Source organism: Felis catus, chromosome F2 (assembly GCF_018350175.1).
Source record: "Felis catus isolate Fca126 chromosome F2, F.catus_Fca126_mat1.0, whole genome shotgun sequence".
In the NCBI taxonomy this organism is placed as follows: domain Eukaryota; kingdom Metazoa; phylum Chordata; class Mammalia; order Carnivora; family Felidae; genus Felis; species Felis catus.
The window spans coordinates 20,006,613-20,021,195 of NC_058385.1; the positions used below are offsets into that span (position 1 = coordinate 20,006,613).

Consider the following 14,583-nt stretch of genomic DNA (forward strand, 5'->3'; position numbering starts at 1 on the left):
TGGCCAAGGATCTGCCACATGGTAGGCACTCAAACATGTCTTAAATTAACTGGCTAATCAACAAATAAAAAGAATCTGAGTATCTTAACTTACTGTCCATCATTACGTTCTACAAAAGTCCTAATTAGCACTGAAGAAAAACACATGTAATTTAGTGTAATAAATACCTTTCTGCCCAAAAGACAAAGATCCTGTAATTGCCACTCTTAGGTCCTAATAGCCTCTATTTATCTCAAGATTGTTTAAAAGTATGGAAGTGAGAAGACTCTAGCAACTGCAGCAGGATGTTGGTTTGCAGGGACCTTCCTCTCCTTTCCCAGAGCACAGCGTGTTCGAGCATCCACCCACATCTTGTGGAATGCAGTGTCATTGCCTGACCTTGGAAATGGGCAGTGCTGCTAAGTGCATCCATTCTTAATATGGTCCATTTGCACTTAAAAGTTTAATGTTAATGTTAAAAAATCTATGTATACATTTATAAAATTAGTATAAAATGTATTTTTAAAGAAAGAATTTTTGGGGCACCTGGGTGGCGCAGTCAGTTAAGCGTCCGACTTCAGCCAGGTCACGATCTCGCGGTCCGTGAGTTCGAGCCCCGCGTCAGGCTCTGGGCTGATGGCTCAGAGCCTGGAGCCTGTTTCTGATTCTGTGTCTCCCTCTCTCTCTGCCCCTCCCCCGTTCATGCTCTGTCTCTCTCTGTCCCAAAAATAAATAAACGTTGAGAAAAAAAAAATATTTAAAAAAAAAAGAAAGTATTTTTTAACGTTTATTCATTTTTGAGAGAGAGACAGAGTGTGAGCAGGGGAGGGAGAGAGAGAGGGAGACACAGAATCCAAAGCAGGCTCCAGGCTCTGAGCTGTCAGCACAGAGCCCGACGCAGGGCTCAAACCCACAAACTGTGAGATCATGACCTGAGCCGAAGTCGTACGCTTAACCAACTAAGCCACCCAGGTGCTCCTATTAAACTATTCTTATAAAATTAAAGAAATGGTATAGAAAAGCTGTTGATGCCCTCAGAAGAATGAAGCAAATCAAAGCATGTGCACGTCTCTCTGGCTTCTAAGGATGCAGGGATTCCCAAAGGCTGCAATCTGAGTTCAGTGGTGCTGCTTTGAATCTCATCAACAAAACTTTGAATCAGTAGCTAAAGACAGATGGCAATTATTTGGTTAATTTGACAACAATAAAAATGACAGACATTTAAAAAAAAAATCACACCCCATCCTAATCCCCTTACCAAAGAAATAAGTATTTTGACTATTCTCCAATGAAAAGCAAAATAGAGTTCTCCATGGCCATTTCTCTTGCAAAGACCAACTGTCTAACCCTTTATAATTCTGCACACAAAAGGGCAGGACCCCAGAAAAGCAAAGGTGATGCTAAAGGACACCGATGCTCTGAAAATGAATGTTGTTGACCATGGCTCAGTGACAAAGGCTGTTATAGAAAGGGAAGAAGTTGAATCTTAGAATACTATTTCTCTGAAATAAAAAAAAAAAAAATTAAAAAAACAACTGCCTAGAAATGATAAAATAGCATAGGTCTATTATAATATTTCAATAAAAATCACATATGGATATTTATATACTCCAACACACTAGCCTCCTGGCTCTAATTATTTGCATGTCTTTAAGCAAGTTATTTAAATTTCCCTAGACGTTTCCTCAACTGGAAAATGGGTATAATCAAGAACACCTACTACACAGGCACTGGTTACATGGATTAAGTAATGTCCATATGAAAAAGTTTAAATAGTGTCTCCTGCTTAGTAAACACTCAGTAAATGTCAGTAGTCGTTTTATTATCACCACGATTAGTATAGAGCTGTCATTCTCAGACCTGTTCAAACTGCATAACCTCAAATGGAAGGTGCTACTGTCAACATCATCAATATTAATTTTCTCCTTATAATATATGATTAAGTTGGGGCGCCTTGGTGGCTCAGTCGGTTAAGCGTCCGACTCCAGCTCAGGTCACGATCTCGCAGTCCGTGAGTTCAAGCCTTGCATCGGGCTCTGGGCTGATGGCTCAGAGCCTGGAGCCTGCTTCCGATTCTGTGTCTCCCTCTCTCTCTGCCCCTCCCCCGTTCATGCTCTGTCTCTCTCTGTCTCAAAAATAAATAAACGTTAAAAAAAATTTTTTTTAAATATATGATTACGTTGTATTTTTCAATTTATATTGTGCCCATTTGAAGTTAGGGAAGATTCAGCACAAATCACTAGTCACCACTTCATTAAATCCTCACAACATCGACATCTAGAAACAGGGGAGCTATTGTCTTCATTATACAGGTAAACTTCAGTTTTAGCTGAAGTGTAGGAAGCAAAGCGATTTGCCAAAAGTAACACAGCTAATAACCAGCAGCGGCAGGATTCAAGGCTGCTCTGCCTCCTCCTTCAGGGCTCTTTCCCTTCTTTCAGCCTTTCCTAAAACAGCAACCTCATAATAGTTCATTTGAATCAACAAATGTGACCCTAAATGGGTTAGCAGAAAGACCACAAACGAGAAGAATGAAACATGAACCCGGATTCACTGCCATTGTGTAGATACAAATACGGGCCGCTCTATACGTATCTTATGGCTCTGGTTTGAGTCTTTACAGACACGCCACCATACCCTACCTCCCCCTCCACCCCCCACATCCCAGCCATACATACACAGGGCACAGTGCTGTGCACAGAGCTGGTACTCAAGGACTATAGGAGACAGATACATGTATGCAGCTTCATCTCTACCATATAACACAACACAAGCAAATGGCTCTGGAAAGGCCAAAGTATTTATCCAAATAATCCTCTTAAATATTTTTTTTTTTTTTAAAGAGAACCTTAGCTTGAAAATCTTGTCAGATGAGATTACAACTATTTTTAACATTCTTGTTCAGATACATTTCTTAATTCTCCATGTCACTTATATGCATATAAAGAGAATAAAAGATTAAATTAAACTAAATAAGTTCTTTAAATATATAAATCTCTGCTCAGAGGGTAAGAAGAAGGATTCAATTAACAAAAATTCAAAAAATCAAGGTAAGCTTTATAAAGGATTATCATCCTTGTTCATCTTATTGTTATATGACAAGCAATCTTCCACTCTTAATTAGTCTGAATACCTTTTGACTATTATTATTTGTTATCTATCTGGAAAGGAAGGAAAAAGAATATGAGCTGGGAATAAAAAGCCTTTTATCAGAACACAGGAGACTATTAAACATAATATAAATTGCGGGGCGCCTGGGTGGCGCAGTCGGTTAAGCGTCCGACTTCAGCCAGGTCACGATCTCGCGGTCCGTGAGTTCGAGCCCCGCGTCAGGCTCTGGGCTGATGGCTCGGAGCCTGGAGCCTGTTTCCGATTCTGTGTCTCCCTCTCTGTCTGCCCCTCCCCCGTTCATGCTCTGTCTCTCTCTGTCCCAAAAATAAATAAACGTTGAAAAAAAAAATTTTAAACATAATATAAATTACATTCACAATGATTATTAAAACAAAGCAAAACAAAACAAAAACTACTGATGACAAAACCAGAATGGAATTGTCACTGGGTGATGTTGCTTTTTTAATCCTGATGTTAGAACAGGGGACGAACTAATTCCGTGAGCTAGCTTTATCTAATCCTGCACTGTCCTTCACTGAGGGTGCCATGTTCAGTGACTACAGCATTGACCACACCGCTGTGGGATTCCGTAGTGAAACACCCCAGGTCCAACTGAAACCTTTATTTTTCCACAAGTAGTTTTATGTCTAGCCTATGCCTCCAGCAGTGTCCAACAGATAGCCAATATGATTCAATATGCATCAATTCCTACCTGGCTCAGCACTGTACTAATGCCCCTATAACTATAGGGGTCAAAATGGCACCTCTGGATGGAAATGGGATGATCCAGACAGCTCTGTTCCCCTAGTCTGGCTGGGACAGGGGTATATAGGATAGAATAGCAGTGTTTCTCGATGTGGGTCCTGAAGAAAACTGTTCATGGGAGAGATGCCATTAAAAAGTTGGATTTCATAGTCAAATGTATTTGGGAAAGACAGTACCCTTGAGCCTTCGTCTGGGAGTTTCACCACACAGATTGGCATATTAAGGGTAATGAAGAGTCCTGTGGCAAACAACTGTAATACATTGTTCAACTCAGCAGGTCCCCAGTTTATTTGACTGTGAATCTCCGTGCCAGTAACACTTTCTGATACTGAAACTTAGTTAGGGAAATGCTTGAGACTACTCTGCATTTATCAGCTGTGTGGCGTCAGATCTAGCTACGAGACAACACTTGTTTCCCTGACCAAGAATCGTTGCTCAAAGGATTAGTGTAAAAATTAAATTAGAAATGCATCATTCAGATTTTGATCTGTAAATTCTATTTTATACATGTATAAGTAAATATGTAAGGAAAACATATTTTGAAAAACAAATGGGGAAAAAATATTTTGGGGTGACAATTACAATGGTCCAAAGCAGTATACCCTTTACAAAAATATTTGCTACCAGGGCCCCACCACCCAGTATGTAGGTCTTTTCATGTGGAAAATGAAATAAGAAAACAAAGTGATCACCTAAATATTTCAAGCCAAACTCTCTTTCTACAATCATATAATTTTGCCTGTTAACTTCCAGATAATTCTAACTTGCCAAGTTTGAATCCAGACATGGAGGATAAAGTGGGAGCCAAAGTCATCAGAAAAGGTATCATAAGTCTCCACTAAACTGTTTAAGTAATACTTTAATAACAAATTGAGCCTTAGAAAGATATAGTCATTTGACCATCTTTGAAACCACTAAGGAAATATCCAAAATATTATGATATAATGCACTGAAAATTCCCCCCATATCTGAGAGTTAATGTCCCCATATTTCTGAGCACCTAATATACTATGAAAAAAGACCTGAGTACTATGTACAATGGGTACATGTATCATAGCCTCCAAAAATCATTTTCCCAGACATAAAACATCTTCTAAAACAAAATTCATAGATTTCCTTTATAAGTTCAAGTATCTCCAGTAATTCGATCAAGATCCATTTATATTCATCAAGAGGATATCCTGGTACCATGGACCTGATCTACTTTTCATATTATCCATTCAAAAAATGTTTTCATTAATTTTTCAAAATTTAACTCACGTCAACCCATAAAAAGATATATTCATATTTAAATTTGAAAGCCACTGCCTGTTACATTCTTTTTAACTGAGAACCACTAAAAACATAATTATGCAAAGTTATCCCTTTCCAAAATACAGTCGGTAAAAACGTCACACAGTAACACAATCTGAGTCAATGAGAAAACAGTCAAGGACCCCTTCCTCCTAAAATGGGGGTGGAGTCTGGGGCGGGGGGGAGGCAGGTAGCCATTAATGAATTTATTAAACACTTTGATGTTAGAATGAACTTTCTCTTCAACTCATTGCATTTTAGTTTAGTGGTCAAAAATGATCATGTTTTCAAGGAGCTCTAAAGGCAGTGCCTTACCAGTGTAGATGCTGGCATTGGAAGCTGGGATACCAAACTGTGACTCGATGAACTTGGGAATGAAGGTAATGAAAGCAGTTACAATGGCACTCTCAGCTGTGTATGACAAACTCACAAAAAGGAATGTCATGTTGCTTAAGATCCTGACAGCTGCTCTTGGTAGGTCTACAAAATGACAAAAATGACAAATGAATGTTATAAATAAGGGATGGAAAGTAAAATAAAATTGAATTGTTTTTGAAATGAACTGGAAATAGCCATTCAGCAATATTCGAGACTATTGAATAGAGAATAAAAGAAAAACTTGATGACTGATTAGAAACCAGCCCCTTTATTAAACAGATTTGGGTGTTCTTTTTTTTAATTTTTCAACTAGGATAAAGAAATTTGATACAGTAGCAAAAAACATATCCATACACAAATAACCTTATAGGAGGTATCCAACCTAGGACTTCTGTTTTAAAAACTGTTTAAAACAAATCATTTACACTTTTATTAATTAAAACAATGTTATTCTTTGTTAAGACCCAAAAATATACTACATGTGCAAAGTACCTGCAATACAGTCCTACATTACAGTTTCCCCTTCATTCACCAGGCACTTCCCCGAGAAAATGAACTTCTCAGTTGTCACGTTCCTGACCCGGCACTGCAGACACCCACAGCAGGGGAACTGGTACATGACTTTGGACATCTGATCCTCCAGCCTCATTATGAAACAGGAAATGATGCAGCTAAAGGGGCTTAAGGGACAGGTCACCAGGTCAGATACTCCAAGGGACTCTGGACTGGGGAAGGAAGAGAAATGATCTCCAAAGGACAGCCCAGAGGTGGGGGCTCAGCACCTGCCCAGGTGCCTCTCAAGGGAGAGACAGTAGTCTCATCTTCAAGTCTTGGTGTTTATTTCATAAAACTTGCCATATATATGCTCTAAAATGTATGTCCAGGTGTCTTCACTGCAGCATTATTTGTAATAGCAAAAATTTAAGGAAAAAAACTAAATGTCCATCACTGGAAAATGTTTAAATAAGTTATGGCACAGCCAAATAACGAAATACTATGTAGTAGTTAAAAAATGATGTAGGGCTAGATGTACTGGCATAAAAGGAACTCCAAGAAGTATTTTTATTAATGAAGAAAACTGATGCAGAAATATACATATACATGTGTATGTAAATATATATATACATGTACTTACATGTATATATATATATATATATATATAATATCTAAGTAAAAATCACACAAACCAAAACAATGCATTTATATGTGGTTGAATATATACTTCCCAATATATACAACACCAAGAAATTCTGTAAGTAGGAATAAGATTGGGAAAGAGGAATAAAGGAGATGCTTGTGCATATACTTTTGTATTTTTGCATGCTTATAATGTGAATTAACTCACATGTATGTGATCTTTATTTACATATCTTGGAATGTATCATGGACAAGAGAAGCTGTATTGTTTCTGACATGTGCAGCATCTCAGTTATGAGAACAGTTATCTCCTTATTCTACAACATAATAAAATCATTTCAAAAAATTAAGCAAAACTTGTTACTAAAGTTATAATTCATAGGCTATTCACTAGAATTTAAAACTTAGGAAGTCAAGACTATCTGCTATCATCATTTTAAAATGCAAATTAATTTTAATGTTCTATATCTTAAGTTAATTGTTTAAAGTTTCAATGAACATTTTAAAATAAAATTTAAGATGCATTCTTCACTTTTTAACATGGATAAACACACCAGAAAAAAATAATTACACTACTTCATAAAATACTTTATAAATATGCATACTTTATAAATATGCAAATAAAAAGGTAATATCTAAAATTTTTTAATTAGAAAATTAAGATTTTCTTTTTTTTTAAGAAGATTTTCTATCAACACTTGGAGATGCAAACTAAGTTTATTTGGTATATTAAAAGGCAATGTGTTTAATCTAAAACATCTGGTGAAATTGTACATTTTTTAATCCAAGAAGATAACATATGCATCACATGAATGTTTTAAGATACTAGTTATAGAAAACTGAATTTTCTTTTACACTCATTTGGTATGATAAAATAGCCCACTAATTTCAAAGCTAACTAAAAATATATGTGATGTTGGGGCGCCTGGGCGACTCAGTCGGCTAAGCATCAGACTCTTGATTTCTGCTCGGGTCATGATCTCATGGTTCGTGAGTTCGAGGCCCGCATCGGGTTCTGCGCTGACAGCATGGAGCCTCCTTGGAATTCTCTCTCTCTCCTTCTCTCTCTGCCCTTTCCCTGCTTGCTCAGTCTCTCTCTCTCAAAATAAATAAACTTAAAAAAATATATATGTGTGACATTTCTGTCTTCTCTTTCATTAAAGAAAAAAAAGTGTTATTCAAGAAGGATTTAGCAAAAGTTGACTTTCAACAACTTCAAGTTAGCTTCCTCCTTTCTTCCATGTTCCTCCTTCTGTTTATTGGAGCTAAACCTTCAGCATACATGTCCCACAGGAGCAGGGGGACCAGATATCCAGGGTTGTGTCTTTTGCTGCTGGGACAGGGAATTTGTTCAAATATAGGAAGAGTGGGTTAAGTAAGTACATTGAGACTAATTGCAATCAGTTTCTAATGGCCAGAGAAGGGAGTTACAAATATGGACAGGGGATAGTTACATATCAGGTTGGAACTGAAGGTAATGGTGTGAATTCATGGGATGGATAGATAGATAGATAGATAGATAGATAGATTGATTGATAGATAAGATGATAGACAATAGATGGATAGACAGATAACGATGATAGATGATAGATTTGTGTATGTGTGTACATACACATATTTCCTAATTCTCTGTTCTACAGGGTTTAGAAGTAGTATAACACCCTAGGAGCAATGAGCCCATCTAGCACCAGTGCTTGGTTTTTAAAGACCATCTTCCACTAAAAGGAACCAAAGCTCCTTGGAGAAATGTCTAACTTCAGAGCTGAGGCAGAGAAAATACAACATGAGCCTGGAAAATCTTGTTAAACAAGAAAGTAAAGTGCTCAAAGAATGATGGAGACTTGCCAGAAGGATACCAAAGACAGTTTGAAGGATCCTCAATAGGCAAACTGGAAGCAATTTGAGGTCAATGGATGCTAAAAGTGGTAAGTGAAAGTTTAATAGAAATAAGACACAGTCAGTCCTCATTATTCATAAATTTAGTATTTGCAAATTCACCCACTCACTACAATTTATTTGTAACTCCCAAATCAGTACTCGCCAGTGATGGGGTCGGGGGCGGGGGGGGGGGGTCTCATTTAAGGACATGCACAGAGTTGCAGGACACACACATTCTTGGCTAAGGCTGCATGAGGCCTCTCACTTTGCCTTCTCGGGTCAGCTTTCATGCTGCAAACAAGTGTCCTTTTCACAAGATATTGTCACATTTTTAGCATTTTTGTGCCTTTGGTGATCTCCCTTTTTCAAATGGCCTCCAAGCATAGTGCTGAAGTGCTGTCTAGTGTTCCTAAGAGGCTTTCATGTGTCTTATGGAGAAAATACATGTGTTAGATACACTTCCTTCAGGCATAAGTCATAATGCTGTTGGCCACGGGCTCAATGTTAATGAATCAACAACATACAGTAAAACTTTGGATTGCAAGTAACTGTTCTATGAGTGTTCAGCAAGACGAGCAAAGATTTTTCATAAACTTTAACTTGATAAACGAGCGATGTCTTGCAATACGCCAAATGTCACATGATCACAACTGAGCCAATGGTTCTTCTCTCTCTCTCCCTCTTTCTCCCTCTCTCTCACTTGCTCACTGCAGGATTGTGGGTGATCGTCAAGGCAATGTCACATTTCTGTGAAATCCTCAAAAGGAGGCAAAAGCAAATGTCATTGAATAGGTTTCTTGTTAAAGTTGCATAAAAAGAAAAAGATTCCATTGAACCAATAGATAGCAGTGATTCTGTTATTGGTAATGAAAGTCATCCTACACAATAACCCTCCTCTGTCTTGTCTCCCAAGGGTAAGTGCAGGTTAATTTGTTTATTTTTCTTTACTTTTTATTATTTTGTGTTATATGACAGTATTGTCATCATTTTTACATGAATATTTTTGGGTTGTGGAATGAATCATCTGAGTTTCCATTATTTCTTGTGGGGAAATTCACTTTGATATACAAGTGCTTTGGATTACAAGCATCTTTCTGGAATGAATTCTGCATCCAAACCAAGGTTTTACTTCATATTAAACAAGGTGTCTTTGAACAGAAACACACATAAACCAAGGTTATGTATTGACTGGTTGACAATTATGCTGTGACAGGAATCCACCCCTGTATTTCCCCTAGAGCAATGCTTCCGTATTCGCTGACTGAATGTTCATGTTATTTTATGAAATATAACTACCACGAATGAGACTCAACTGGATTTGCATAGTTTCAAAGTACCTCCCCACAAAATATTTACAAATTACATATTGATTTATAACTGCAATATATATTAACCTTAGAGAAATCTGGTAGATACAGTCTTACCCAAGAGATAAAAGTTCACTAGGAATTAGCATTATATACCTTCTGTTTTAAGGCACTGAGCACAGCATCATCTCAGTTGTATGCCTATCAAACCCAAATTGAGGGTCATTCTATAAAGTTATCAGGTTGTACTTTTTAAAAAGATCAAGGTCATAAAAGATAAGGAAATATGAGAAACTGATCCAGATTGAGGAGGACTAAAATACACCATAACTAAATACAACATGTGATCTGTGAATTGGATTTGGACATTTATAAAGGGCATTGTTGAAATAACAGACAAAGTTCAAACAGAGCTTGTGGTCTAGGTGGTAGCACTGGATCAATGTTCATTTCCTGATTTTGATGGCTGCCCAGTGGTCATGTAGGAGGGTGTCCTTGTATCTAGAAATCACACACTGAAGTAGTACAGGACAGCAGAGCATCATGTCCGCAGCTTCTCAGATGGGTCCAAAACATTGACAATTGGAGAACTGGAGTACAGCTCCATGTGCTACTTCTGTGGCTTTTACATAAATTTAAAATAGTTTAAAAAACACGAAGTTTAAAAACATAAGCTAAATCCATACATATGCTGTCAAATACCTGATTTTTATGCTGTACAATATATTTTAGATAAGTTTATTAGTGTCGTTTATAACTGTCATCGTAAAATTAAAAATGCAGCAGTAGGGGGCACCTGGGTGACTCAATCGGTTAAGCATCGAACTCTTGATTTCCACTCAGGTCATGATCTCACTATGAGGTAGAGCCCTGCATCGGGCTCAGAAGTAGGCATGGAGACTGCTTTAGATTCTCTCTCTCTCTGTCTCTCTCCACTCCCCCTCCGTCTACCCCTCCCTGCCTCTTGCCCACATGCACGTGTGTGCTTTCTCTTTCCTTTTCTCTTAAAAAATAAATGAATGAGTGCATAAATAAATAAAATTTTTAAAAATTCAAAATGCAGTAAAAAGCCTGATGAAGGAGAGATGAGATCGTGATAGTGATTCTCATTTTTTTATTGTTTAATGTTACAAAATGTTACAAATTCTATTGGAAGGGCAAGCTGACACTAAAACCGGAAATGCCTTAAACACTAGTAAATGAGGAATAAAATTCAATACAAAGCACCAGAATTCAATAGCATGTAATATAAGCTATACATAGAAATCACTTTTAGCAGAAGTGTTACTTAAGGAGTGCGGTTGTGATGAGCACCAGGTGTTGTATGTAAATGTTGAATCACTGGGTTGGACACCTGAAACTAATATTGCATTGTCTGTTGGCTAGCTGGAATTTAAATAAAAACTTTAAAAAAAACCAAAACCTGTTAACTGTCATTGGAAAATCCTTTGCTTGTTCCCACGTGCACATCCACAGTAGTGCAGGCAACCAGCCGGCATGTGCACCTGGACCGCGTGTTGAGTTGCATGGTGATCGTAATGGTGCTCCGCTACAGTCAATTTGATGGAGTCCCCCACTGACCTTGTTTCAGAAAATCTGAGATGTGTGGTGTGGCTGGGTTCCTGTGGAAGCGGATTAAGGGCAGAGGCAATAGCTTCTTGTTCTCCGAGGCCTCGCAGCTCACAGCATAAAATGAGGCAGCAGGTGTTGATATCTGTGTAAGTTTTTGACCATCAGGCAAGTGTGCCCCAATATGTGTGAATATTTTGTGCTCAATCATAAAATAAGCCTACAACTTGAAGTATCTACTTAGAATAAAGTGGGGTGTTTTTTTGTTTTGTTTTTTTGTTTTTGAAGAGTAAAGCTTTAAGTGAGCCCGAGTTTCATAGGAACCAAAAGGTTGCAGGCATCTTTTAAAGTGGGCAGACAGAGAAACTCACTGGGAATACATTTAGTCTGGTGTGAAATGGATCCCATTCTGGAGATAGGTCTGTGGGGCACTACCATGCTGAAAGACCCCTTTTCAGTGGTTCTTTATGCTGATGTAGCAAGCAAGGTTTGTAGCATGTGACCTGATATCCCAAAGCCAGCCGATTGGGCCAGGCAAAGAGGCTGGACTCAAAGGTGCTTCTGGAAGGTAGCCCTGCAGCCAACAGGCCTGGGACATCCCATGTGAACCACATGCTGGCCAAGCCCTTTATTTCATGCCCCTTAGTGTTGGCACCTGAGACAGAGAGTGAACTAGGCAGTGAGTATGAAGATTTGAGTGAGAACATAAGTAAGGAAAAGGAACTGAGCCTCAACCTGCAGTTGAGTATGCAGAGTGGCTGTGGGTCCAGAAGCAGGGACCACATTCCCAGAACTGCCAGGGGCCCTTGAGAGAACCTTACACTAGAACCCCACTATCTTAGGGGGCATGAACTTGCTTCTTTCCTTTACAAACTGAAAGCGCACATCATGCCTTTTTGTCTTAAACTACTGAAACAGACTTTCTTACATAATGATAAATTTGAAAAAGGTATACTAACAGAGAGAATGACCAAGAAAATAAGAAGGCTTGGCTGCCATGAACTTGACCTCACTTGCAAGACCCTTAAGACAGGGTTGCTCTCCACCCTTCCAGTTCTGAAGTGCTGTGATTGCCCACCATAAGCTCCCTGCATGGCCATGGTCTTTCTTGTCTCTACTATTAACTGTATCCCTCACCAGTCTGCTCAGCAAATGTCAAGTTCATCCATCTAGTCTATAAGAGACAGCCCCTCCAGACAGACAAGTGCTCCTCCTCCGTGCTCCCACAGCATGCCATTCATACTTCTACTCATCAAGTCTTCCATAGCTGTGAGTGTTTACCTGTTTCAAGAGAGTGTAAATGCTACAAAAGTAGGACTGTGGTACATCTGTATAGCTTCATCTCCTAGCATATATCTGGCATTTAGTAGGTACTCGAAAACATATTTGGAATGTGTTTATTAATATTCATTATAAGATCATAGCAACAATTTGTACTAAAACAATATCCACATACTTGTAAGACAATAAAGTCTATTCCAAAGATGCCTAATTTCCTCCTGAGGAGTGGGCTAGTTTTTAAGAAAGTATAAGATAAACGTTGGTCCATATAGTGGTAGACTTACCAAAACCACAGAATAAAGTGAAGGACCAAATATATAATCCTTTTCAAAGTATGGCTTTTGAGAGCTAAAGAAACCTAAAAGAATTTAGATCAAATTATAAACTAAAGATTCCATTAAAGAAAACAATAAAATGCTAACAAGAGAAGAAGGAGGAAATATACAGTATTCATTCATCCAGCATATCTGGGAAAGAGGTGTTTGGTATGCTTGAATTTTTCAGATAACTGGGCATTTGCCTCTTAAAGCAACAAAGCTGTAAACATTTTTTTCTATGAATTAACTGGTATTACTGGAAAATCTATAGCATAATTTGACATTTTCTTTAAGATTCAAAGTCACAATTATGAATGATAATATCTATATGCTAATTTGTTTTAATATATTTTTAATCCTTCTATTTATTTTCTGATCTTTTTTGGTTGCAGGAACATTCCTTCCCTATGATATGTCATGGTGTCTGTTTTTGTCTGCTGACATTCTACTTCCACATAAGCTTTTCTCTGTTATGTTCTTCTAAGGACCTTTATTAGGTAGACATAGATTTCAATTTTGTTCTTTTGACATCTATTTTTTTTTTAATTTAAACTGGGGATAGGATGAGGGGAGTGGTTTTATTATTATATAAAATGGATGATGGGAATGCAAACTGGTGCAGCCACTCTGGAAAACAGTATGGAGGTTCCTCAAAAAACTAAAAATAGAACTACCCTACAGCCCACCAATTAATTGCACTACTAGGCATTTATCCAAGGGATACAGGTGTGCTGTTTCGAAGGGACACATGCACCATGTTTATAGCAGCACTACCAACAATAGCCAAAGTATGGAAAGAGCCCAAATGTCCATCAATGGATGAATGGATAAAGAAGATGTGGTATATATATATACAATGGATATATATATATATTATTCAGCAATCAAAAAGAAGGAAATCTTGCCATGTGCAACTACGTGGATGGAACTGGAGAGTATTACACTAAGTGAAATTAGTCAGAGAAAGACAAAAATCATATGACTTCACTCATATGAGGACTTTAAGAGACAAAACCGATGAACATAAGGGAAGGGAAACAAAAACAATATAAAAACAGGGAGGAGGACAGAACAGAAGAGACTCATAAATATGGAGAACAAACTGAGGGTTACGGGAGGGATCATGGGATGGGGGATGGGCTACATGGGTAAGGGGCACTAAGGAATCTACTCCAGATGTACAACATAGCGATTCAACAATACATTCTATGCTCACAATGAAATAAATAAATAAATAAATAAATAAATAAATAAATAAATAAATAAATAAAATAGATGAATACTATGAAATACTATGAAGTTGTCGACTGAATTCTATTACCTGGAAATTAACATTAATCCCAGATATAAATGATAAACATCAAATACCAAACAAACATACTGACCCTTGTTAATGCTTTTCGTAATTTTTCTGACATAGATATTTTGGGGCATAATATGTCTTCTTGTGGAAAAAACAAAGATTTATCTAAAGTTTACAGCCCATGTCTAAATTCAAATAAAATAAATATCTTTTCAGAAACAATTTATTGATGTAAAATTCACATAACATATAATTAACTATTTTA

General features: G+C 37.6%; 1 protein-coding gene across 13 annotated transcripts in view; it reads right to left on the reverse strand.

Annotated features, from left to right (window-relative positions):
• Positions 1 to 14,583, reverse strand: part of SLCO5A1 (solute carrier organic anion transporter family member 5A1) — a 307,828-nt gene that overhangs the window by 58,530 nt on the left and 234,715 nt on the right. For 12 of the 13 annotated variants that reach the window (XM_045049920.1, XM_045049919.1, XM_045049921.1 and 9 more), the window contains one exon: positions 5,464 to 5,628. The exons of the other annotated variant lie outside the window; for it this stretch is intronic. In XM_045049920.1, the coding sequence (XP_044905855.1) occupies positions 5,464 to 5,628 (165 nt within the window). The remainder of the gene's footprint in view (positions 1 to 5,463; positions 5,629 to 14,583) is intronic. 13 annotated transcript variants of the gene reach the window in all.